Raw genomic sequence first — 26,853 nt, forward strand, 5'->3', positions numbered from 1 at the left:
TTTTCGACGTGCTACACAATGACTATTTATATCAGCATTTTTGACGTACGATACTATGACTATTTTCAACATGGTTTACTATGACGTTTTTTTCCTGATTTTAGACAACATGCTATACTATGACGTTTTTTCCTGATTTTAGACAACATGCTATACTGTGACGTTTTTTCATTATTTTGGACGACATGCTATACTATGACGTTTTTTCATGATTTTGGACAACATGCTATACTGTGACGTTTTTTCATGATTTTGGACGACATGCTATACTATGACTTTTTTTCATTATTTTGGACGACATGCTATACTATGACGTTTTTTCATTATTTTGGACGACATGCTATACTATGACGTTTTTTCATTATTTTGGACCACATGCTATACTGTGACGTTTTTTCATGATTTTGGACGACATGCTATACTATGACGTTTTTTCATTATTTTGGACGACATGCTATACTATGACGTTTTTTCATGATTTTGGACAACATGCTATACTGTGACGTTTTTTCATGATTTTGGACGACATGCTATACTATGACGTTTTTTCATTATTTTGGACGACATGCTATACTATGACTTTTTTTCATTATTTTGGATGACATGCTATACTATGACGTTTTTTCATTATTTTGGACGACATGCTATACTATGACGTTTTTTCATGATTTTGGACGACATGCTATACTATGACGTTTTTTCATGATTTTGGACCACATGCTATACTATGACGTTTTTTCATTATTTTGGACAACATGCTATACTATGACGTTTTTTCATGATTTTGGACGACATGCTATACTATGACGTTTTTTCATTATTTTGGACGACATGCTATACTGTGACGTTTTTTCATGATTTTAGACAACATGCTATACTGTGACGTTTTTTCATGATTTTGGACGACATGCTATACTATGACGTTTTTTCATGATTTTGGACGACATGCTATACTATGACTTTTTTTCATTATTTTGGACGACATGCTATACTATGACGTTTTTTCATGATTTTGGACGACATGCTATACTATGACTTTTTTTCATTATTTTGGACAACATGCTATACTATGACGTTTTTTCATTATTTTGGACGACATGCTATACTATGACGTTTTTTCATGATTTTGGACGACATGCTATACTATGACTTTTTTTCATGATTTTGGACAACATGCTATACTATGACTTTTTTTCATTATTTTGGACGACATACTATACTATGACGTTTTTTCATGATTTTGGACGACATGCTATACTATGACGTTTTTTCATTATTTTGGACGACATGCTATACTATGACGTTTTTCATTATTATTTGGGCGACACAGCGCCACGCTAATGGCGACTGCTACAGATCCTACAGACCACATTAACGATGCTATCGAGGTATTTTGCCACTACTCGCATTAATGGAGGACCAAATTAAGGAAGCTGCTAAACTGGATTTAACAGCGATGCAGCTGGGTGTGCTCGACGACAGAGACATTTTAAACGGGCAATGCTCGCTTGTTTTCGGCACCCCCGAGGCATGGATACTAATAACGTCATATTCTGGGTCAGTCGTTGATCTCTACTGATTGGTAAGGGAAAAATCAAATTCCCTCCCCCTTGTAAATCGCCTTCAATGGAGGCGATGTCAGACTGAAGGTTCTGGGAGCTTCAGTCTGACACTCAGGCTAGGATGACATGCTATACTATGACGTTTTTTCATGATTTTTGACAACATGCTATACTACAGCGTTTTTTTATATGACTTTGAATCACATGCTATACTATGACGTTTTTTCATCATTTTGGGAGACATACTATACTTTGACATTTTTTCATGATTTTGGACGACATACTTTACATACTACACTACTACTTTTTCGAAGAATTTTTTTCAATGAAAAGCGTGGTCTTGACCTGCTGTATGTGAAAAGTGTCATGAGATCACATGTGAATTGGTATTATATGAATAAAATCATCTTGACTCACGGCGAGGCTGTCACAGGAGGCTTTCAGAGAAGACGCCAACAACAGGAACTTCAATTCGATTGCAGAGTGTACAATCTATTTTTATTGTTTGGTGATAATTGTACACTCTTCTAGAGTAAAAGGATGATTGAAAAAAATAAACAATCACTGATTGTTATCAGCAATTCCTCTCATCTCTTCTCTCCACCCTCACACTCCCATGTAAAAACAACAAAACAAACAAATTCCAGTCAGAAATTCCAGTGTCATGATAACACTACCACATAGTGTGTGATGATGGGGGCAGGTGTAGTCGTAGCCACGATAGAACATAAAGTTATTGTTGGTCAGCTTTCAATGTGGAGAGAAGCTCAGACTATAGCAACACAGGTAACGGAGCATGAAGAGAAGGCAGGAGGAAACGGCTAGCTTGGATCTGAGACAGTGTTGTCACGATACTTAAATTTCCAACTGTGAAACAATACCTCAAAAAAAAAAAAAAAAAAAAAAAAAAATCGAATGATACTATTTTCAAGGGCATAGAAGTTAACTGACTCCCCACTCTTTCCACTCTCAAGAAAGGCCAGCTTCACAGTATGTTTGGGAAAACAAGATAGCATCATTTAAAGCTTCAGAGATGAGCCACACCCAAAACAACATGCCAAAGTTCACTTTGCAGCCATCAAATTAAATACGCCAGACCAGAGCTGTTTAAGTATAAATTCAATCCAGCCAGATTTTAAAACCAGAAACTGTTGATGGGCTGGACATTTTCAGCAGCAGGCAACCTATGTTTTAGCTTTTGTAATGATAATTTTTAAACAAAAGTAAATGAATGTAGTAAAAGTAGCAGTGTTCATGGTTTCACATTTGAATTACAAAGAAATTAAGTCGCACATCTGACGGAGGAACATCACATAATGCAGGAACAGAATCAAAACAGAGCAATAAATGCAGAGAAGCATTAACAATATCTCATAACACATTTCTCTCTCTACTGGGCGATATAATGACTGTATGATAGATCAATATATTTTCAAGCAAGATACAAAGTTAGACAACACTGTTTATATCGATGTAGGGTCACGTTGTGTTACATAATGCATACCTGTGGGGGGACAGACATCTGTAAAATCACTGAGGGTCAGGGCACAATGCTACAACACGACAGCGTTAACTTTCCTTGTTTTGGTAAGTAGCAGAGAATAACAAAATATTGTTGGGAACATTAACAAAAAGAGAGACAGAGAAAGAGCAGCTGTTGGCGCTGTATCTGCACAGTGAAGGACAATGAGGACTGAAACAATGTCCAACATTCAGAATCAATATGTTTTGATTATGTTGACTAAGAAATGATTCAAACTACTTAGTGTGGGTGCGCTGGTGTCTTTTAAGTTGAATAAGCTGAGAGAAACTTCTCCAACATTTTTCACAACAGTACGGTTTCTCTCCGGTGTGAATACGTCGGTGGACATCTACTTGACTTTGGGTAGTGAACCTTTTCCCACAGAAGTCGCACCAGTAAGGTTTCTCTCCAGCATGAACACGTCTGTGAACTTCTAGGCTCATGCTGCTGGCGTATGCTTTCCCACACTGATCACAGCTGTATGGTTTCTCTCCTGTGTGAGTACGCCGGTGGATCATTAACTGTTGATTGGTCAGAAAAGCTTTCCCACAGTCGCCACAGCTGTATGGCCTCTCTCCAGTGTGAAGGCGTTGATGGATTTTTAGGCCTTGCTTTGCTGAAAAAGCTTTCCCACACTCACCACAGCTGTATGGTTTCTCTCCTGTGTGAGTACGCCGGTGGATCATTAACTGTTGATTGGTCAGAAAAGCTTTCCCACAGTCGCCACAGCTGTACGGCCTCTCTCCAGTGTGAAGGCGTTGATGGATTTTTAGGCCTTGCTTTGCTAAAAAAGCCTTCCCACACTCACCACAGCTGTATGGTTTCTCTCCTGTGTGAGTTCTTTCATGAGCCTTTAAGTACTGGCGGCATGAGAAGGATTCGTCACAGTACTGACAGCAGAAGCGTTTGGGTTCCTCTCTTCCACTCTGTTTCTATAGTTACAGACAAACAGAGACAGTGTAAGTGAGATGTCATGGTGGAGCAAGTTATCTCAAACCATAAATAACATTTAGAGCTTGTCTGGAGACCATAAACCACAATGTTCAAGTTTGACTAATGCATTACCCCCTATGACACTCAACCGTGGCGCCGTGTCCACGATTGATGGCCACAGACGCCCCCTTAACATCTCTGAATGATCTGTCGACATTATGGAGTTGTATTATATGAAATGTAGGATCCTGTGTTGTTGAAGCTTGACCCATTCCACAGACTAAATCAGGGTATCTCCACCTCTGCTGCACCGATTTGGACCTTTTGTATTTATTCCGTCTCTAAAAAGAAAAGTGTGATACTAAAAATGCAAAGCTTCCCTTTAAAGACTGAGCAGTTCATGTGATGTGGCGTCAGATCGCAGCTAATAACAAAAGGCTTTTATGCTCACGAGAGATATTATGCTCAATTTGATGTCTTCTTGTTTTATTTGAGAATGTTAACATGTAACTAGGGATGTACAATATTGGATTTTTTGCTGATATCTGATTTATAAACTGATTTGTCTGGTAACCAGTATCGATATGTTCGTGTATTAAGGAAAATTATGCAACTTTCTTCTCTGAATCCTCAGACTGAATGCACATGTTTATCTGTTTCTTTGTACCACGGGTTATCTTTATTTTTATATGCATTTTTATTTATTTACTTACAGCCTGGTTTAAGACCATGTATTTGTGTTTGCACTGTGTAGTGAATTCATTTCATTGTCTGGTTTATCTGCATTTATAAAGGTATCATTTAAAGTTTGTTTTACGTTGTGGTGATTTAATACATTCTGTAAAACAAGTTTGCTTTGTAGATTTGAAATTGAATGTGTGGTAATTTGCTGTCAGCCTATCATGGCGGCGAAGACGAAGGAATGGGTCAGACCTGGCGACTCTGGAGACCCGTTAGCATGGAGAAGAGCAGCTAACAGCAGGAAAAAATACAAAATATTGCGCCGACGAGAGCTGACTGTGTTAGCATACAGTATGTGGGACTTTGGTTCAGTGACTGAATGACTGTAAAAAAAAAAACAAAAAAACATTTTGACAAAGTGCCCTGCCAGAAGAAGAACTGTGTGGACGATTTAGGCCGCTAGCATCTAGCTAGCTACTTTAGCACACTAGCCGTTAGCTAGTCGTTAGCTAGCTTAGCAGTTGAGTTTGCGTTAGTCAGCGGATCAAGAGAGGACAACACAGCACTGCGGGACACATCTTTGGACATCGTAGTTTTTTTAAAATCACCCTTTGGATTCAAAATGTTTTTGACTTTGACTTTTTCTTGTGAAGGAGCTCATTAGGCAGCAGCCTCTGGATTCACCGTAGTCAGGACGGTGCGGTGTTGTAAGTTACTAAACTCTGAACTCTTAACAGACTGTAACACATTTATTGGCCCAATTGTTTCATTGTCCAGTACGATTTACTTACAAGAGTTTGTTAATACACTGAAACTTATTTTGATGTCTGGTCACTTTATGGTGATTGTGAATGACGTCAGTATATCGCACTATATCATCGTCTTTTTGCATCAGAAAGTTAGTAAGTGAATCATTAGCAACTGAGTCATGTTTTATCATCTATTTGTTTTGAATTTTGTCCTTCATATTCTTCATGCATACTTACATCTTTCAGATGTGTTGTTTTGTTACTTGTGTTGAATCATTTACCTGATGTTTTGTACATGTTGACTGCCAGTGTTATGTATTGTGTTATGTAGGGACATATAACCACAGAAATTAGCATGGCATAAAGACAGAATACATGACCGTTTTTATCCTCACCTGACAATACTTCCTACAATATTCCTTTGAAATTATGTAGCAGCCCAAACTCTCTAGAAAATCATGCAACAGTATCTTATCATCACCTGTGCACAGTCAGATGCTGATAAAATGAAGCAGAGCACATTTTCGCACCCTCAGGAAACTCATTTGATGTCACTAACATGTCACTTTAAGTATTAAATCATCTTAAAACAGCAGCTTTTGGCTTTATTGTAACAACTCAATCAATCAGACCGCCAAAAGTGTTCCCAAAGAAGCTCACAATAAATGCACATAATGAGCCTTGAATGACGGCAATTCCATCTTGTTGGCCAGGAGACATAGATATCTTTATAAATACTCTGACTCCTGAAGCCTTGTCCCAATCAGCAGCCATGGGCTCCTCTGAACAGCTGCCTCGCACTCTGAAAACTAAAAGACCTGATGAAGACTAGAAGAAGATAGCAACGTGTTTTCAGGTTTCCCTCAGTTGGTCATGTTATTAAGAAATGGACGTTAACAGGAACTGTGGAGGTCAAGCTGAAAACTTTCTGAGAGAGCTGCTCGTAGGATTGTTAGAAAGACAAATCAAAACTCCTGTTTGACTGCAAAAGACCTGCAGGAAGATTTCTCAGACTCTGGAGTGGTGGTGCACTGTTCTACTGTGCAGACACACCTGGACAAATATGAGCTTCATGGAAGAGTCATCAGAAGAAAACCTTTCCTGTGTCCTCACCACAACATTCAGCGTCAGACGTTTGTCCTGTGGACTGATGAAGTTAAAATAGGACTTTTGGACACAGTGAGCAAAGGTATGTTGGAGAATAAACTGTTAAACATAGGGGTGGATGGATGATGTTTTGGGCTTGTGATGCAGCCAGTGGCACGGGGAACATTTCACAGGTAGAGGAAAGTTTTCAGTTGTGTCATGGTGCGCCGCAATGATTTGATTTGTGACTGTCTGTACTTTAGACTCACTTTAACATCTTTTATTTCTGTGTGAACCATAGACTGTACATAAATATGGACGACATTACAGCTCCCCAAGAGTGAAGCCAAAATATATGGATCGCCCCCCAATGGCTGGCTGCAGTGTAGACAATAAGCCGAGCCTCTGCATGTGACTGGACAGGACATGGCCCAAACTAAAAACTGCTGTTTGCTCCAGTGTTTAAGTTTTTTATCAGATTGGTTTTGATTTGTTATTAGATGCTCAACACTATTACTGCTCAGACGCTGTTTTGGCACTATTTTGGCTTCATTTTTGTACAGTGGAAGAAAGTGGAGACACGTCCTACATTTTTATAAACAGTCTAGGATGTGAAGTAATTCCACAGTTCACAGGGTATTTAAGGGAGTAAACTGACCTCAGTGGACGAGTCTGTCCTCGGCTGGTGTGGCACACACAGTCTGTGGAAGTAGCTGTTGATCATGTTCTGCAGGTTAGCCACGGTGGTCCCGTTATGATCCACGTTTGGTGGGTCTGATCCCTGTCTCAGGAGACGCTGGAAAGTTTTGGTAGTTAGAAGAAGTTAACTGACTCTGCAGAGCAGCATGAACACAAAAATGACATTTTCCTCTCAGGTTAAACTCCGCTTCTCTCTGAATGATGACAGGAAGTCCGTTGTGTCTATCTCTGTTACATTATATATGCAGTTTGATGTTCTAACAGATTCAAAAAATTAAATTATCAATAGAAAAAATCTTATTTTTTGATCAAAATTTTATTATTTTATGATTAAATGCAAATTCATGATACCATAAACTGTATTTATCCAAAACAGAAATATTATTTTTAGTGAAAAAGTTATGATCGCACTTACTTTTTCGGTCTACAAAAAATGTACTGTTGCTTTAAATTACAACACAAAGTTCAAAAGCAGGCACGTTCCCATTACACTGTTTATAGAGATGCACTGATACCACTTTTTCCTTCCCGATACCGATTCCGATCCCTGAACCTTAGGTATCTGCCCATACCGAGTATCGATCTGATACCAGCGTGTAAAAGAAAAATGGATGGGATATGAATTGTTGTATGTCTCAACTCCTAAAACTCTGTGTAAAATATTAAGAAATAAATACATAATAGTAGAATGAATGCCATAAAACTTTTTTATTATTATTATTATCCAGTGCTGACACAGATCAAGGCGACAGTAGAATGCTTTTTAAACTCTGCTCCGTTTCCGTTTCGTTTGCCTGTAGCGTGCATATGCATAATGACGTGAGGCATCACATGGTATGTATGTTTTCTTTTTTAAAGGCCCTTGGGGACGGGCATTGGAAATTAGCAGTAGCTATAAATGCTGTGATACATTGCATTGGTTAATTGCTGTGCAATTCTCTATGTATATGTATCTGTCCCTATCAAATAAACATGAAATAAATAAATAAATACATAAATGTACACGGTAAAATGTAGTAGGAAAGGTCAAGGGGCGTTGATGTAGGATAATAACTTTATTTTCTGTTAACTTAACCCTGTTTGGTTCATCTCACTCACTAACTCTCTCACTCACTATATCACTCATTCAAGATCTTTCTGATGTTATTTTTTAATCAAACTGTGTTTCATGTTTGAATAAGTGATGTTTCTGTTGGCATTTTGAATGGTCAGTATTTGTTGTTCTTTGTTATGATGTTCTGTATTCATGAAGCCTGATTTGATATACAGTCCCTTTTGGATCTTGTATTAAGTCATTTCCACATTTATATCGAGAATGAAAAAAAAGTTTATAATGTTAAACAAAGGCTAAAACCAACAGATCAAATAGAGACAGTGACAGCCACCCAGGAGTGAATAGTGCTTCACACATTAATGTGGAATAGTGCTCTTATTTTGTTGACTAATGAAATAAATGTAACTTTTCTTTGACAATCTGAAGTGAAATTGTATTTTTCGTTTAAAAAGTGAGGCAGTTGATAGGTCAAATTCATATTTCAAGATTAATAATCTGAAAATTAAAAAAAACTAATTAAATAACATGGTTTTAATTGGTAGTATCCAAAAAGAAAAAAATACTGGTAGGAAAACATTAGATTTTTAAAAATGATTTAATGTATTAATGTATCATATTGTGCATTTCTTAAGAAAAATGTTTGCCCTTTATGAAAATTTTGAAAATTGCAAAGTGGAAATGGCACCCGTTTCATAGAGTGACCAGAGCATGAGCGGATGATCGACGGAGCCTCGAGACTCTTCCTCGTGTCTTTAGTGTGGCTGCTGTCAAGCCCTTTTTATCCATGACGTCATCAACACTCACCTCAACATCGCTGCTATCAGAGGACGAGCCTGCTGCTTGTCTTCTCCGGACCTTGTTGCTCCGGTGCTCCGGGTTCTGCTTGTCCTCCTCCATTCCGCTCCTCTACTGCTCCTCCTGCTCCTCTACTGCTCCTCCTGCTCCTCCTCTCTCATGGACTCTGGTGTCCTGGCCTGAGTCTTAAAAAGCCTTCCTGTTATAAGCCCCGCCCCTCTTAGTTACTGTTGCTAAAGCAGCATAATTCCACGCCGGTAAGAGCTGGTTTCCAGTTGGCTGAAAAGAAAACTTTAAACAGGGATCAACGGACCTTTTTCACAGCAGACATTTTGACTTGTGTCGGTAGAAAAAGCGCAGGTGAAATTGATAACATTAAGGATGGCTGAGTTCCATTCAGTGTCCCAGTAAGCTAGTAACATTTAGCCAACGTGGACAATACCAGGGTCTCCCCTAAGTGGAACGCAGCTGTCATTAGTGTCATTGAACACACCTGTGTTGCTCCTACTCTGACGTGTCAAAATGTCTGCCGTGAAAAAGGTCTATAGAGCATGAATTTAGGGACTGTTCTTTATCAGAGGAGGGTGTAGCTGGGTGTGACCCTCCCTGAGTGACTGGTGGAAGTACACGACCCTCCCTCACCATAAATTAGTTATTAGATTTCTAAAACCTTTGATGTTTGAAAGTGAGAGTTGAAGATGAAATCCTGGAGTTGAAAAATAACCTCAGTTTTTGTTTTTGTTTTTGTTTTTTTACTTTTCTCGTTCTGCTAGTTAGTGCGAACGGGTTACCTTTGGCCAAATTCTAAATGAGATATAGAATAAAGTGATTTTGATGAAATCTCACTATTATAAACTCACATTTGGTTCTGTGTTTCTTTTTTTCTGACAGAAGTGTTTGTTGCACATGATGACTGTCGGAAATGTGGAAATCTGAGAAAACATGCCTTTGTATGTTTTCTTTAAAAACTGCAAAACATTAAAAAAAAAATCCAAATAAATTTTTTTTAAAAAATGCTAACAATTTGAATTGAAACAAATTTTAAAGAAAAAAAACTGGCAACACTTTTACAAGAAAAAATGCTAAAAAAAAAAAAAAAAAAAAAGAAATCACCGTAGATTTAAAAAAAAAAAAAAAAAAAAATCAACACTTTCTTAAAAGGTGCTGTATGTAAGAATGTGGCCAAAACGGTTACTGCACTCAAATTCAAAATACTGCCGCGAGCCCCCCCTCCCCTATAGATTCGAGGTTGCTGGACAGCAGCACGCTGGAGACTGATTTGTTTGCCCACGGGCGGCTGCCGTGGCAGGGCCGCGTCGCCGCGTCCTTGATCTTCGGTTTTCCAGCGGACCGTTCAAGCAAGTCCGACTTCTCTGCTGCTAACGCTGCTGCCGGGATACAGCTGAGGAGGAGCCGGCTGCTAATGCTATGTACCGGGACACTGCTAATGCTGCTTGCCGTGCTGCTGTAGCTCAGTTGTAACTGTAACTGATGCTGAGACTCTACTGACTGCGTGACTGGTAGACGGCGGTGGGTGGCACAACAGGCCAAAACACAAATTCAAAACATAAACATGATTTGCAGACTGTAATTTTTTTTTAAATGCGAATATTCTGGCTGTACTATTGTTGTCGGTGAGATCAGTATGTTATATGAACATTATTCCTTAGTCTCTGTGACATATCAGGAGGATTTTACGACTATTTGCTTTAGATTTCTTACATATAGCTCCTTTAAAGAAAAATATTGCCAAAATATCTAAAGGGAAAAAAAATCACCAACATTTTAGAGAAAAAGAAACTCGACAAAACCTTCTTAAGAAAAAAGATTTTCAAAAAAACAACAATCAAAACAAAAATCCACACTTCCAGACTGTATCCAAGGGCTATTCATAAAGAGGATAAGCACTTATCCACTGAGGGGAAATTTCATTTTTGATAGGAAATGGGCAAGAACTAATATGAAGAGTAGATGTGTGTCAGTGTATGGAGTGAAGTTATGGAATGATTGTGACATTGAATTGAAAGAAAGCAAAAATATGGGTACATTTAAGAAATTATTTAAAACCAAAACATTAGAAAGTTATGTAAGAAAGTGAATATGGGGATTTGTGAATTGTTGAATTTAGGTCTCTGGATATTTATGCTTTTAGTTTATTATGAGAACCTTTGAAAAAAAAGGAAAGGAAGGATAAAAAAAGAAATGAAAAGGGGAAGAAGAATATTTAATTTATTTGACTTCGTCATGTTTAAAAGTCGCTGCTACTGACATAAGTTTTGTTTTGAAGAAAATGAATTCATGTTTTTAAAAAGGGTAGACAAAATAAGCTTGGGCTTCAGTCTACACCTTTTTTCGATCACAGAAAATAAAGAGAATAAAAGAGAAAGAATATTTAATTTGTAAGAGAAACAGATGGGGATGAAAGAATGATGACATTAATTGCTTTCTTTATACATATTGTATCTTTTTTCTTTTCTTTTTGTTTTGTGTTGTTTGCATTAACATCTGTACAAAGAATTACTTATAAAAATTCTTGTAAATTTTTATTTTTGTAAATGATCAGAAAAATAAACTAAACTAAGACATCCAGAGTCCGGATGTGTGACGTCATCATAGGGTGGAGGGTTTCTCCCCCACTGACCCACTCACCCCTCCCTTTTTGGAACCTTCTGTCAAAATGTGACGGTGACCTTTGACCTATTTTAGCTCCCCAGCCACTCACCTAAGAAGCTGAGTGTCTGTTGAGATCTGTCAACATCTGTTCTTAGATATCGCCCATCTGTGAGCACCGTCGACCTACAGAAAGCATGTTGATGAAGAAAACAGGGAGGTTAAAAAAAGGCACAGTAATGTTTGTATGTTCGTGATATTCATGATTCACAGTATCACGATATGGTGACGTAGAAAGGAGGTTAAATTGGAAACATCATCATCAAAGTCTCAGTACACGTCCTCACCATCTTCTTTTTTTCCTCCTTCTCTTTGTCTCAAACACACACACACACACACACACACACACACACACTATTTACTCTGTGTCAGTTTCTCCAATCACTTTACCAGATGTAGACCATATGGGGTGACCTTTAAGCACATACTACAAACAAGGCAACAATCAGGATGGTCAAGAAAGCACAGGTGATGTTGATGCTGTTTCCATAGTAGGCATTTAATCTGAACTTTATATATGTTTTTTCTGTAACATCTTAATCTTAAATCAGCTCGCTGGCAGATTAATGTAGTGTAGTTAAAAGTACAATATTTGCTTTTGACACATAGTGAAGCAGAAGTACAAAGTTGCAGAATTAATGTACACAACTAATGTACAAGTACCTCAAAACTGTACTTTTTTATTCCAGTTATACTTTCCTACCACTGCACTTTATGTTGGTGATTCACAATACAGCTATATTTGGATATTGTGGAGGCTTTCAGGTCCGGAGATACTACCTGAGAAACACAACCAGTGGGTAAAAAACATGGCAGGGGAAGGGGACACGTCAAAGTTGTGAAAAATAAGGTCACGTTTTTTTGTAGGTTTTGTTCCACTAATCTGCTAAACCCCAGATTGCACCAGATAGAATTTACAGGGTAACTGTGAACTTACATAAGTAGTATCCTGATGTTTTTGTCATTTTCTCTTTCCAATACTGTTCCCTGTCCTCTACCCACTTCTTCCTACTTCACTGTGGAGGCACATTGTTGCAGGGATGTCCCACCGACCTCGTCCTCTGACTCCTGTGCTTCTGGCATCTGGGTACAAAAAATAGTTAATACAACCATACAGGACAGGTATATCAAATTCAAGTATGAAGTAGCTGTCAGTGAAGATGGCAAATTAGGATCGCTGTAAATAATTCACTTTTTTTTTTTACTCTTTATCAGCTGTGAAAATTGTAGCCTACTGCTTTACTCAAACATACGTCGATTAAAAAAGAAAAAAACATTAAAACATACCGTAGTCCGACTGTGTACAATTTATGTCTGTAAATTCCTCCGCAGTCACTTGAGAGAAAGAAAAAGAATCACATTCTCTTATTTAACTCTTAAATTAAAACTTTTAAATGGTAAATACTTACCAGGATACACAGAGCTCTGGGCCAGGTGCCCGAGCTGCTGCTGCTGCTGGAGAGTTGACTGCATGTTTCTCTGAATGTGTCTGTAGACTAGTCACGAATTTCCCGCTGCCAACCTCACGTTTTGTGCTTACACTTACCGCCGATAATTAGTTTTATTGTTTTTAGGCGATACCCAGACCTGATGGAGCATCTTCAAGATAAGTGCATTTCTCTTTCCTCCGCTCCACTTACTCTCTGAAAACAGTGTACCATCATCACAGGGCGGAGGAGGAGGGCCAGAAGGAGTAAAATTCGAGTTAGGGGTTCCTTTGCCACATTTCAAATGCCTGCTTCACACAGGGTTGTTAAATTTATGTTTTCGCCGGCATTGGTCTGTTTGTCTGCAAAATAACTCAAAAAGTTATGAACGGATTTTGATGAAATTTTCAGGAAAGGTGGATAATGGGAGAAGGAACAGATGATACAATTTTTGGTGGTGATCGGTCGAAGCAAAGTGGATAAAATAATAAATAAAGTCTATCGTCTGACAGCCTGAGCAGCAATTAAGACGGTGACAATACCGCCATCTGGTGGCTGGAAAGCACATCTTGTTCTACTTGCTAAATATTGTTGTAATTCTAAAGTTGAAATTAATGTTCTGTGTTGGAAAAAAAGAAACTGAAAAATACAAAAAAAACAACATATTATATTCTGTGTTGCTACAAAATAAAAATGAAATAAACACACCACAGTGTCTCCATGGTGAAGGCATATATGACCTAATAATGATAGTGATACAAATAACTTAATTGTGATGCAGGCTGCAAAATCTGATGCAGAGGGGGAGGGAATATCACCTACTTGGCAGAGGTCTGCACAATCTGAGTGCTTTTCTAGTGTTAAAAAAATGTTAATTGTGCAACATTAATTACAAGTGTTGTACAAGTGATACTCTTGTTGAGCATCACTTCTTGTTTCCTACAAAATACCAAATGCCCACATGAGTTTTGCGGCAGGACAAACTTCAAATAGAAGCAACTTTTCTTGTAAGATGTCATCAGACTCAGTGTCTCCTCTGTGTTTGACAAATACTAAGCTTCAGCAAATCTAATACTTTCCCATGTTGTACAAACCTACATCTGACCTCCATTAAACCTGGAAACGGAGACTTGTTCCTTCTAAATTGAACTGTTTGGGGATAGTAGGAGGTAGTGCCAGGTCAGCCATCTCATCATGTGTTCTTATAGAATGATACTGATTACAAGCTCTGTAAAAACCATAATAACAGCTACTTTCCCACTGTTTCAGTTAAACACATATTAGACACTAATTATACAGAGTTTCACATGCAGCGGTGGAGAATGATCGAGTATTACCACATCCTGTTTCAGTGTTGACTGTCAGTGATAGATAATGGCAGTTGGATGAGAAGTGATGTTGTCACTTAGAGGAAATTAGCGCTGTATCAATGGCCTGTACTGATGAGGGTTTGGGGGTCAGTGCGGGGCACATGAGGGACCATGCCAACATCATGATCTGGGATCCTCTTGAGTTGACTCAGCTTAGGAGGGGAGGCTTGATGTACACTCGGGGGGGGGGGGGGGGGGGTCTGTGTCTTTGTGATGGTGGAGGGTCGAGGACAACCCTGATGAGGAGACTGTGGCCAGGTGTCATGTGACGGGTGGAAGTGAGCGCTATGGCCACTTGAAGGAGAAAGTAAACAGCATTAAGCGTGGTTGGTGTCTTCTCCTGCATCCAGCAGTGACCCCTCACCCACCCACTCGGTCGCACATGCCTGCAGGTCTGCTGATGTGCATAAAGCTTTAAAGTTACGGGTTACATTAGGGTCAGGGAACAAGAAGGGGTGTGTGTGTGTGTGTGTGTGTGTGTGTGTGTGTGTGTGTGTGTGTGTGTGAATAAAAACTGATATTAAAGCAGCTTTCTGTTTCTACTGTTTATTCAGACCTCATTTAACGTGAGCTAAGCAGGTGTACGAGAATCTTAACGTGAGCACAGGCTGCAGATGTTTTAAAGCAGAAGAAGAGCAAACATTTGATATCACAGAGTGGAAACAGCCGACGTGATCTTCTACAAAGATATTACATAACAAATCAATAAATACAATCTCTTCATTGTGGACGATAAAGCATCGTAAGCGAGCTCGTGGGGAAGTTTATACAGTGTCCACACCTTCAGCATCCTCCACTGGATACTGTTTGTTTTGCACCTGCTTTGGTGGAAACCAAAAACAAACTGAAAATCTGCATCTGTCTCAGTCTGCGAAAGGCTTCATCCTGCAGACTGAAGGATGAGAGGAGAAGAGAGGAAACCACAGAGTCCACGTGGTTAATCTGAGCTCCAGAGTTTTACTACAGAGAGACGGTGATAGATCAGAGGAGAGGAAACAGAACGCTTTTCTCTCGCTGTCGAGCTTTTTTTAAGCGTTGTCAAACAGCACACTGCAAGTCCTTTTGATAGTACTGTGGTGTCCTGGGCGTTAGCTCCTGCAAGGGTCTCAAGAGGCAAAGTGGTCCCGGGGGAGGGGCCAGAATAAGAGCGCACCTGCATCCAAACATAAGTCAAGTGCGACTCACTGGTCACACTGGTGTGTCTGACTCGTAGCAGGTCAGTCTCTGTGTTTGTGATACTGGTAATTCAAATTATTGTTTCCTCGACCGACTGTACACCAGACGTGTGTAATGTGGATCTGACAATGTGTATAAAGAGTAAGATCATAACGTGAGCGGTAGTGAGCCTCGCACTGCAGGACTTTAGGATACAGGCGCTCGTTAGAGACTGAAACTATTAGACATCCATGAAAACGTGGTGGAGCCACAACCTGCAAACCAGAGCTGAAAGTTTCTGGTGATGATTGTTGTTGATAGCAACCTACATGCTGTTGGTTATGCTGTCATTTACAGTGAATATCATGATGTAAGGCGTGTTTTCTGTTTAAAAAAGTACAAATATCGGAAGACACTGAGAACTCACCCATCTTATAAGTATTTAAGTCTTAAGTATGACCTTGAGCAAACAGCTGATCGGTACAGTGTTTACATGACGTTAGAGAAGTGCATTCAATGTGGACGGAGAGGCACTTTCATGTTGTTGGGACACGTTGTTAAAGCCCAGTTCAGACCAAAGATTCCCCAACGAGATGAGTTGAAACCAGTGTTGGGAAAGTTACTTTTAAAAAGTAGTGTTTGCTCGTTACTCGTTACTTCTTAAAAAAAGTAATGCCTTACTTTACTTAGTTACCCTCTGTGAAAAGTAACTTTTTACGTTACTCGTTACTTTTACGTTACTTTTATGGTGCTTGACTTTGGGCAGAACCCCATCTCATTTCCTAAATGTGAAAAAATCCAAGTTTCCCACTGGTATTTACCACTTTGGTGATAAAATAAAGATTAAAGAGTGAGAGTTAATTTGTGTTAACTAGGCTACATGAATTTGTTACATGACAGATTACTAACTTAATTACTTAACTTGCCCAGGTCTTGCAACAGGCTGCCGTTCACACAGCGCCAGGAAGGTAGGCAGGTTGTGATTGTTCTGTTTTCTGTTAACACAATGCTGCATTTTATTGATGTTTTGGGGGTCGTTTTGATTTCCTTTGATGTTCCGGGGTCGTATGTTGCCCATGTCGAGGTCTGACTAGCGAGGCTAACGTTACATTAAACAGCACTTACCCAGCCATACAAGTGCAGTTCGCTGTCAGTATATAGTTGGTCGTCTTGTTCAGAATCGCCCAGGTCTTGTGCATTAGTTAACGTTACTGTTTTGTGTCCTTGTCGCTGGCTTGGCAGTACTTCGGTCCGTAGAGCACAAAAACCATCAGATAAATCCCAGTATTCAATATCTTGGACATGACCGCAAAGTACAAAATTATACACATCAAGGGATTTATATGCCTTGAGTTTTTCATGCGTATAAACGCTGGGTTTTTTCATAAGATATAAAAAAATGTCCGGTCACTGTAGCTTAGGCCATTTCTTTCGTTGGGTTGGTGACCCACTGTCCCACTGACCCGACATTAAGTACGGGTCAGAAAACCTCACTCCGTTGCTAATTGTTAGCTTATTACAATAAGCTAACCTGTCTTCGGTTGACAAACCGTTAAAATAATCCGAGGAGGCGTGTGTATCTTCCATATTCCATATTCCTCATATGATTCTTGATTTTGGTGCTCCTGTCTGTACTGTTGACAGTCAGTAGTAACGTGTTACACTACTTTTTACCCAATAAAAGTAGTTACGTTACTGTAACGCGTTATTTTGTAACTCAACACTGGTTGAAACAGGCAAGTACTTCAAAGCGCCATTCTGCTGGTTCACAGGAAGTGACCTCACGATGAGACGGTGCATCATCTCTAGTCAACAACTCTCTGTACTTCTGATCTGATTTGCAGCTTTTCAGACTCATTTTGTGGCTGAATATAATTTGTAGCCTCTTAAAATCTCAATGAGGATAGTGACAGTGAGATACTGGCTACAGTGATTAAATGAAGCGGTTTCGTCTCATCTCGTCCCAAATCTTTGGTCTGAACTGGACTTTCAGCCTACATATTTACAGAGGACAATGTTTTTACCATTCACAATGATCGGAAAGTTTTAAATATGTCGAACTTTAACAGAAATTCCTGGTCAAAAGCCAAATAACAGGACGGGAAGAGAAGGTGAAAGTTGGATTGTTGCATGTGTAAGTTATTAATAACTTACTCAAAATGCTGCTTTGTCACTTTATGACCCGCCTGCCTGAAATCCACAATATTTCCTAACAAGCTCATCCAAACCATCTGACAGCATCACTAGCTCATACAGATTATGCAGATCTCTCACAGAGAATGTCGCACTTTCTTTGACCGGTCCAGCGTGTCCTACCATACAGATGCAACTTCCCCGAACGCTATGTGCCATCTCGTCATTGTCTTTTCTCCACTGGACCCGTTCGTATGACTCAGTCTTTTTGTCACTCTTTAGTCTGAGAAGAGTAAAGGCCTTTGCACAATGAGTGCGCACGTGTCACAATACGACTTCACGTTGTGTCAATCACGTTTACACACTGATTCCAAAAGTTCCATCCGTCACTAAAATTTTCAGAACAGGTTTGATTTTCTGCCTCTTTCGCATCATCAGAGCCTTTAGAGACGTTTGACAAAGAATCTGAAGACAATGTGGCGGCGGGACACAGCTGTGAGAAGACAGAGGAACGGGTCGCACAGAATCATTTCATAACTCGAGACAGCTACTTTGAACAGATCAGATAGTTATATTCAGGTGGATGATGATGAAGAGGAGGATGTGGACCGCACACAGCTCCGCCCCTTCATGCAGCTGCGGTGCCAAATGAAAAGACAGGGAGGGAGTGGTGACATCAGATGGGTAACCCCAGTGGAGAGAGGCAAAGGAGGAAATGTGTCTTTACATTTTGTAAAATTTTGCAAATTTGTGGAACTAACAGAACAATAAAACACATCAGAATCAGTGTGAAAGATTTCTGTGCATACAATTTTTGTTCGGAAGACGGATTACAAAAAGGCATCTGGAAAAAAAACCCCAGAAAAGGCAAACGGTTTTGTTTTCACGCTACATTTGAACTCTTTTTGTCAATTGGTGACTTTCATGATACCTCAGCGCTCCTACTTCCTGTGTCCTTACCATGGGAAAGATAATAACATATAAATAATGCTGAGATATTAAAACAATTCCAAACTCCCCAAACACAGGATTGGAATAGTTTCAAACTGCTGTGGACTTCATTGATACATTTATACTTGTACAATTTTGTGTCCTGTGCTTCACAACTTCACCTCTGTAGTGCCAATACAAAAAACTTAATGTGCGGCCATGTGCAGTCATTTACATAATGTGTTAGAAAACTGACACTGTGTGTGGAAACCGACGAAATAGATAATGCTTAAAATGTATTATTGTAGAGCCAAAAGGTGCGGTGAAAACTTGTGGATGCATCTAAATTGTATTGATGCACCGAAAAATTTGGGATGCAGTCAGGGTACACTTTGGGGTTGGGTGCACTTTGAGCCACTAACGGATGAATATGGATGGACGTCAGGTTGAAGAAACCCAAAGTATTCCTTTAAGATGCAGTGTGCGTGCGCTGGTGAGCATTAAGGTGACCCACAGTAATAAAAGCTTTCCCACATTTGTCACAACTGTACGGTTTTACTCCCATGTGACTGAGTTCGTGGGCTTTCAGGTAACTACTTGATGAAAAAGTTTTCCCACATTGGTCACACCAATACGGTCTCTCTCCGGTGTGATCACGTCGGTGAGTTTTTAAGCTACGCAGATTGCTAAAAACTTGCTCACAGAGGTCGCAGCTGTATGGTTTCTCTCCTGTGTGAGTGCGTTGATGGATCTTTAAGGTCCCAAACTTTGTGAATCCTTTCCCACACAAGTCGCAGTTGTACGGTTTCTCTCCAGAGTGAATCCGTCTGTGTACTAGTAAAGCACTCCCCTGGCGGAAGGCTTTCCCGCAGAGGTCACACCAGTAGGGTTTCTCTCCTGTGTGACTTCGCTGGTGGACATTTAGGGAACTCTCCCGTGTAAACATCGCCCCACAGATGTCACAGCGAAATGGTTTTTCTCCAGTGTGAATGTGTTGGTGGGCTTTAAGGTTACTGTTGCGGGAAAAAGTTTTCCCACACAGGTCACAGCAGTAACGTTTATCTCCAGCGTGAGCGCGTTGATGGGCTTTGAGATTATTAGCGCGAGAGAAGGTGATCCCACACTGGTCACAGCTGTATGGTTTCTCTCCAGTATGAATCCGTTGATGGATTTTTAAGGTCCCTAACCTTGTGAAGGCACTCCCACACAGGCGGCAGCTGTGCGGCTTCTCTCCTGTGTGAATGCGCTGATGGATTTTTAAAGTCCCTGACTCTGTGAAAGCTTTCCCACACTGGTCACAGCTGTAGGGTTTCTCTCCCGTGTGGATGCGCTGGTGGTTTTTTAAGGTCCCCAACTCCGTGAACGCTTTCCCACATTGGTCACACTTGTGTGGTTTCTCTCCAGTGTGAAGTCTCTGATGAATATTTAAATATCCAGATGTTGAGAAGGATTTGTCGCAGTGCTGACAGTGGTGACGTTTGAGTCCCCCTCTTCCTCCACGTTTCTATAGCAACAGACAGACATACACAGAGAGAGAGAGAGAGGGCAGGTGAGATGTTTTTTCAGATAGCGAGCGATCTAAAACTATAAACAACAGATGTTTCTCAAAGTCAAGGAGAGATCCTTAAACAGCTGAATTTCAAGGAGGCTTTTGAGTCCCCTCAAAGGACTGTTCCAAGGATCCTTCCTTTAGAGAATTTTCAAGAATGCATGTGTGCACCCTCAGAGGGCATGAAGAACCCACAATTCTTTGCAGACGATTTGCCAGATTTGAAAGCGGCCTCTCGTCGATGACACACACCTGGGCACTCGCTGGCCTGTTCCAATGTGTGTTCACTAAATGCTAGGAAGGACTCTCGCCTAGCCTCTGTAGGACCCGTCCTACCAAGGAAGCATCCTTGACTTTGAGAAGCACTGAACATATATATATATATATATATATATATATATATATATATATATATATATATATATATATATATATATATATATATATATATATATATATGTGGAACATAACCCACCATGTTCCACAAAGTTTGACGAATGCATTACCACCTGACACCCAACCAACATTATGATTACAGGTGACTTTTCCATGAGGTATTATTAGTTTAGTTTTGACTTTCTGACACAAATTGAAACCAATATTGTTAACGTTACCGCTTATTGATACTGATACACGTATCGATACTCTTATTAATACTTATCTCCATTAATTTAGCCAGAAAAATAAATAAAAAATGACAGGACATGAAAAGAGAGGAGAGGAGCTTGACCCTATATCGATATTAACGGTGTCTAAATTTATATCTTGCTTGAAAATATATCGATATATTGTAAAAACAAAAAACAAACAAAAATAACAACAACAATGATATACTGCCCAGCCATAGTTGTTACATATCGGCATTTTGGATATCAGCAAAAAAACATGGTGTATCACTAATCTTCACCTCAGAGGGCTTTTTTTTTTAAATCTATATTTTAGTGACCTAAATCTCTGTTTGCGTTCATGAGAGGCCAAAACACAGAGGACAATATCTGTTTACAAAAACATGTTGATGCGTAGAGACGGGGCCTTAACTTTAATGATAGAAGTTCCAAAGTATTCTCTTTCCTCTCAGTCACTGATAAGTCTGACATCACAGTTCATGATTTATAAAGATAATAAAGCAGTTTTTAAAGGTTAATAAGAAGCATACGTGCATAAAAAAAAGCATCACAATAGAGCTCTGCCTCGACCCCCCTGAAGAGGTCCGGGCTAAACCCCCATTGTTCTCAAATCCTAGAAACGCCCCTGATCGAAACATTCCTAAATTATTACATGTTGTTACTTTTTAATTACTTTTCTGTGTTAAACTGGGCAATAAAGCTAAAAGCTGTTTGGAAATATGACAAAAGAAAACGTTCCTGCGCGGCCAGAAGATGTAACTGATTAACAACTAAAATTATTTTGTAGTTTAAATTACATGTAACTAGTTACTCCCCAACATTTTAACTAAATAAATGGCTGTCACCATGACGTCAGTTCAGCAGAGTCAGGCTCTCTGTGTCTGAGCTGGAACAGTAAACCCTGCAGCCTCAGTCAGAGATAACAGGAAGTATGAAGGAGGTTTATCAACGGTCTCTGTTCACTCAGGCTTTCTGCTTCAGGTTCTGTCAACATTCACATAAAACGTGTCAAACCACATGTCCAGTTTATCATTTAACTCTTTAAATTAATCGAGCCTGTGACGCCTACGTCTGCATTTGAAGAATATCAAAAAGTGTCACTGTTGCTTCAGTTAAGGCGAGAGAGGAGTGCTGACGGAACATGTATATAGACTGTTTTCATCTCTGTTTATTTCTAACATGACAGCTGCTCATTCTCCAGCTCTGAAACTTCAAACTTGATCCAGCAGATTAAAACGTTTTACTCAAGAACCGCAGGTACGGTCCCAAAATGAAGGAGACGTGAAATCACTTCAGTTTTCATGCAGATCAAAATGACTTTTACTGTTAGCCTTAAAAACAAGAACAAGTTGGAAGAAGTCGTATAAAGAAGTATAAATCCTGCCTTCATAGCTGCTTTAATGTTAGGTATGCAAAGTCATCTAGTGAGCCGGATTGGACCCTCTTAAATGTGGGCAGGGTTGTTGTACTCACTGCTCCGTCCAGCACTCGCTGTATTTCCTCATCAGCGGTGACACAGATGGAAGTCTGCACCTGGTTTATCGTCCACAGAACGAGGCTGCACGCCCACATTTTCACAACAAAATAGAACAGGCTGCAGTGAGAGTCTCTCTCCATGGGATATTTAAAATAGCAGCTTTGTGCATTTAGTCCTTCTCAGGCAAGCTCAGGGGTTTAGTGTTGCTGTAGCCCACAGGAAGTGAGGATTAGAATATATGACCTTCACATAATCCGCTCCAAATGAATCTATATTTTTAAAGTCATTACTAAAAGTGTGTGTCATATAAAAACTAAAGTGATGGTCAAAGTTGTCACAGTGAAATTTAAGGTGTGCTGATGGATTCACGTCATCAACTCATGCATTGAGTAACATTACAAGTTAACGTTCCACCTTAAAAGTTGCCGGCAGTCGGCCCAGTGAATGAAGTTATTTTTTTCTCTTTCATTTTATAGTTGTAGTTTACTGATGTATGAACAGAGGTTACATAAAACCAGAGTGAGCGTCCTCTACTGACCAATCAGACTGCAGTGTTCACAGCTCCACCTTTTAGTACCAGATCTGTGTGCTAGGTACCCCAACAGAGGGGGGACCAAACATGGGGACGCTAAGGAACGCTTCTGTTGCTACCATCCACAACTTTCACTGTGGAGACACAAACAATGAGCTGAACTGCTCAAAGGAAATGGGGCTTTAGTTGTAAGCTAGTCTGCAGGAGTGTTTGTGTGTTGCTTGGCAACAGCCCAGTCCTGGTCCAGCTGCAGAACTATTTGTGTTAAAGGAGCAAAAGAATCTGAGTATCAGCTCAGCTGTGATTCGTTCGTAGATGACGCTGACATTATCCAAAGTGGTAACATTATGGTGGTTTGAAGGAATTATATCACATTTCATAAGTATGCTAACGTCATCCTAAATTATTAACAGAGTGAAGTGTTTGTTACCTGTAATTTTATAGAAGCTTCTTTTAGAAGCCAGCGATGTTAAACGGACCAGAGGACAGAAACATGTTCAGTACTTCAGTCAGAGCAACAACAACCTGTTTATAAAACAATATTCAGAGTGAGATTCAGATTCTGTTACAACATCAATAGTTCATCTTAGGGGTCGACAGATAGTCGGCCTGGCCAATTATCGGGGGACAATATTATGACTTTTTAGGGTTATCGATATCGGTGGTTTTTCTCACCGATTTGCCGATAAACAGTTTTGTTTTCCTCCGCTGCGCTGTTTTGCCCCTGGTGTGCTCCTCACTGCCTGCACGTGCCACTCTAGGCTCATAAAAGCAAACTCAAGACCAACCTTTTTAGCCTTGCACCTTTATTTTATTATTATTATTTAGTGTTTTTCATTTTATTTTTTAAATGTTGTATTTATGATTATTGTGTATTTATTCATTTTTATTTATCTTTTTTTATTTAGCAGGCATATTCTTCAACTTACGTTACTTATTTATTTATTTATTTTTAACTGATTTATTTTCCTGTTCAAAGATCTAAACTTTCGTTCTTTATTCTGAGCTGTTATCCTGCTTCTGGTGTTTCTTTGTCAGTGTTTATCTTTTTAATTCTGTGTCAACTATGATTTTTATAGCAGTCATACGTATATCGGTTGTAAATATCGGCTATTGGTATCTCTGTTTCATAATAATCTGTATCGGCATCAGCTGTAAAAAAAAAAACATATCGGTCCATCCCTAGTTCATCTAAATCAAATCTACCCCAACTGTGACCTGTGACAGGCTGTTATGAGACATTCACATATATGAAGTTTTTCACGTAGGTTTACATCACCAAAACTTTATAACTAAATCACTGTGCTGCAGGGTCCGTGTACTTCGCAGCCATTTGTTTTTCGTTTCGAAATAACAAATTGAAACAAGGAAAACCAACCATAATCCGTTTTGAAATGGCCAAACGAAAAAGGAAAAAAACGATCCGTCTCCCGTTTTTTGTTTGATAATGAAGAAAAGAAAAACAGAAAACAAATCGTTATCCATTATCCGATTTAATTTGGGAATTTAAAAAAAACCTGTGGGAAACTCCTTTCTCTATTTTTTGTTTGTTTCTTCTCTGTGACCAGTAAGTTGCATTCATGTGGTGTCGAAATAATCGGAAAAATGGCTTTCCAAGTGGGAAAATACACATTACATGTCTGCAAAAAATGATATGCAATACGTGAATTAATAAAAAGTTTTATGTCCATGGACCAAACGTTACTTTTCGTCCGCCATTTTTCTGTGAAAGTGACGTCAATTTCAGTCAAGTCGGCAACTCCTGTTCCAAAATTATCTCCGAGTTGTTTTTCTGACATGAGCGGGCGTTCATGTGTACTTTCCCAGTCAGAAAGTCATTTTTCCGATTATTCCGACATCACATGAATGCAACTTACTGGTCACAGAGAAGAAATGAACAAAAAATAGAGAAAGGAGTTTCCCACAGGGTTTTTTTAAATTCCCAAATTAAATCGGATAATGGATAACGTTCTGTTTCCCGTTTTTCTTTTCTTTATTATCAAATAAAAAACGGGAGATGGATCGTTTTTTTCCTTTTTCGTTTGGTCATTTCTAAACAAAAACGGATAATGGTTGGTTTTCCGTGTTTCAATTTGTTATTTTGAAATGAAAAACGAATGGCCGTGAAGTACACGGACTCTGCTGCCAGAGGAGCCGCTGACTGAGTTCCCTCTGAGCGGACGCCACAGTTTATTCCACACTACTGAAGCTCCTCCTCCGTTTTGAACCACCGAGGAGTGGGGAATAATTTCGCTTTGGCTGTGTTTGTTGTCGCCAGTATGACGTCAATATGTCAACAAGTAAAAATATCACGAGTATCACGATATGAATTTTTCATATAATGTTAAACATTAAACCAGTATTATCATGAGCGAGATACGTCTCACCCCTAACACTGACTGTTTAAGCCGTTACACAGGGTCGATCCCTTCCTTCTGGCCAGTCGACCACACGGTCATACTTGTTTTTGGATCACTGAGCGCTCTGTGTGAGTCACAGAATCCAACCATGCATCACCTTACCAACTGTCCTGCTGCCTAAACCACAGCACCATGATGAACTATGTGACCAACTCCCAGCAGGTGTTACAGCCACAGTTAACCCCGCCCATGTTGAAACACGTCACTTCCTCCACTGCTCAGTGTGATTATAATGAAAGGTAACTCCTATTACAAACACCAACTGTGTGTGTGTGTGTGTGTGTGTGTGTGTGTGTGTGTGTGTGTGTGTGTGTGTGTGCAGCAGAGCGTTGTTAGAATCTCAACAACATTCAACCCAAACTAACATGTGTTGTTGAGGCTGTGTCTCTGCACATCTGTACACATCCCGCCTCAGGTCACACCCGCTGCATCCGTTACCATGGTGACCGCTCAGGTTCCAGACACTCAGCATCAGAGTCCCTGCAGACACAACACACCGGAGGACTGACCGGAAAAATGGCCGCCACGAGGCTCCGAGTGAACCAGAGAATGAGCGGATGATCCACGGAGCCTCGAGACTCTTCCTCGTGTCTTTAGTGTGGCTGCTGTCAAGCCCTTTTTATCCATGACGTCATCAACACTCACCTCAGCATCGCTGCTATCAGAGGACGAGCCTGCTGCTTGTCTTCTCCGGACCTTGTTGCTCCGGTGCTCCGGGTTCTGCCTGTCCTCCTCCATTCCGCTCCTCTTCTTCCTCCTCCTCTTCTTCTTCCTCCGCTCTGAGGGTTATTGTCGGTTGGCAGCGTCGTGGTGCATCACCGCCCCCTCCTGGTGTGGAGTGTGGGTCAGGATTCTTTATTGAGCTGAACACAAACAAACAAACAAACAAACAAGGAGCATTTTCAAGTCCTAAAGCTCATCAAACAGTTAAAGAAAAATAACTAAACGTCACATAAATACAAATAACACACACAGAAACAGGGCTTTGTCAAATTAATTAAAAAAAAAACTGTTAATGAAAACAGTTTAACAGTTTTGTTTTTTTTTAAAAAACAGTTTTGTTTTGTTTTTTTTAAACTTTTTTCAGAATCAGAAATATTTTATTGATCCCTGAAGGGAAACTGTGTCGTCACCAGGTGGAGCTCGTGCTCTGGATGAGGTGAAGCTGAAGCGCAGAGGGAGAGAGGACGGTGTGTGTGTGTGTGTTCATGACAGGAAACATCAGACACGTTCACTGTGTTAACACATTCCTCCTCACCAAACAAACAAAACACAACAAACAAAGAAACAAACAAAGAAACAAACAAACAAACAAACAAACAAGGTGTCTGACAGGAGGTGCGTTCAATGACTGATTAATGAAGGCAGGTGTTTCCTTTTCTCTCCTGAACATTAAACACAGTCACACACAATAAAGTGTTCATAAAGAAATAAAAATGATCTGATGTTTGATGACGTGAACATTTAACCAATCACGTGCTGA

At 39.8% G+C, this 26,853-nt stretch overlaps 1 protein-coding gene across 2 annotated transcripts; it reads right to left on the reverse strand.

Moving 5' to 3' along the window:
• Positions 1-2,151: 2,151 nt before the first annotated feature.
• Positions 2,152-26,173, reverse strand: LOC125883768 (zinc finger protein 239-like). 2 transcript variants are annotated; one of them, XM_049568317.1, is made up of 3 exons: positions 9,091-9,522; positions 7,192-7,329; positions 2,152-4,016 (listed from the first exon to the last, which is right to left on the reverse strand). In XM_049568317.1, exons 1-3 carry the CDS (start codon positions 9,181-9,183, stop codon positions 3,321-3,323), a joined length of 927 nt encoding a protein of 308 aa, XP_049424274.1. In that variant the 5' UTR covers positions 9,184-9,522; the 3' UTR covers positions 2,152-3,320. The 2 variants fall into 2 exon arrangements, with proteins under 2 accessions (XP_049424274.1, XP_049424273.1); XM_049568316.1 differs by lacking the exons at positions 2,152-4,016; positions 7,192-7,329; positions 9,091-9,522 and adding exons at positions 15,079-20,270; positions 26,016-26,173.
• Positions 26,174-26,853: the final 680 nt, after the last annotated feature.

The sequence above is a fragment of the Epinephelus fuscoguttatus genome, linkage group LG23, assembly GCF_011397635.1.
Source record: "Epinephelus fuscoguttatus linkage group LG23, E.fuscoguttatus.final_Chr_v1".
In the NCBI taxonomy this organism is placed as follows: Eukaryota; Metazoa; Chordata; class Actinopteri; order Perciformes; family Serranidae; genus Epinephelus; species Epinephelus fuscoguttatus.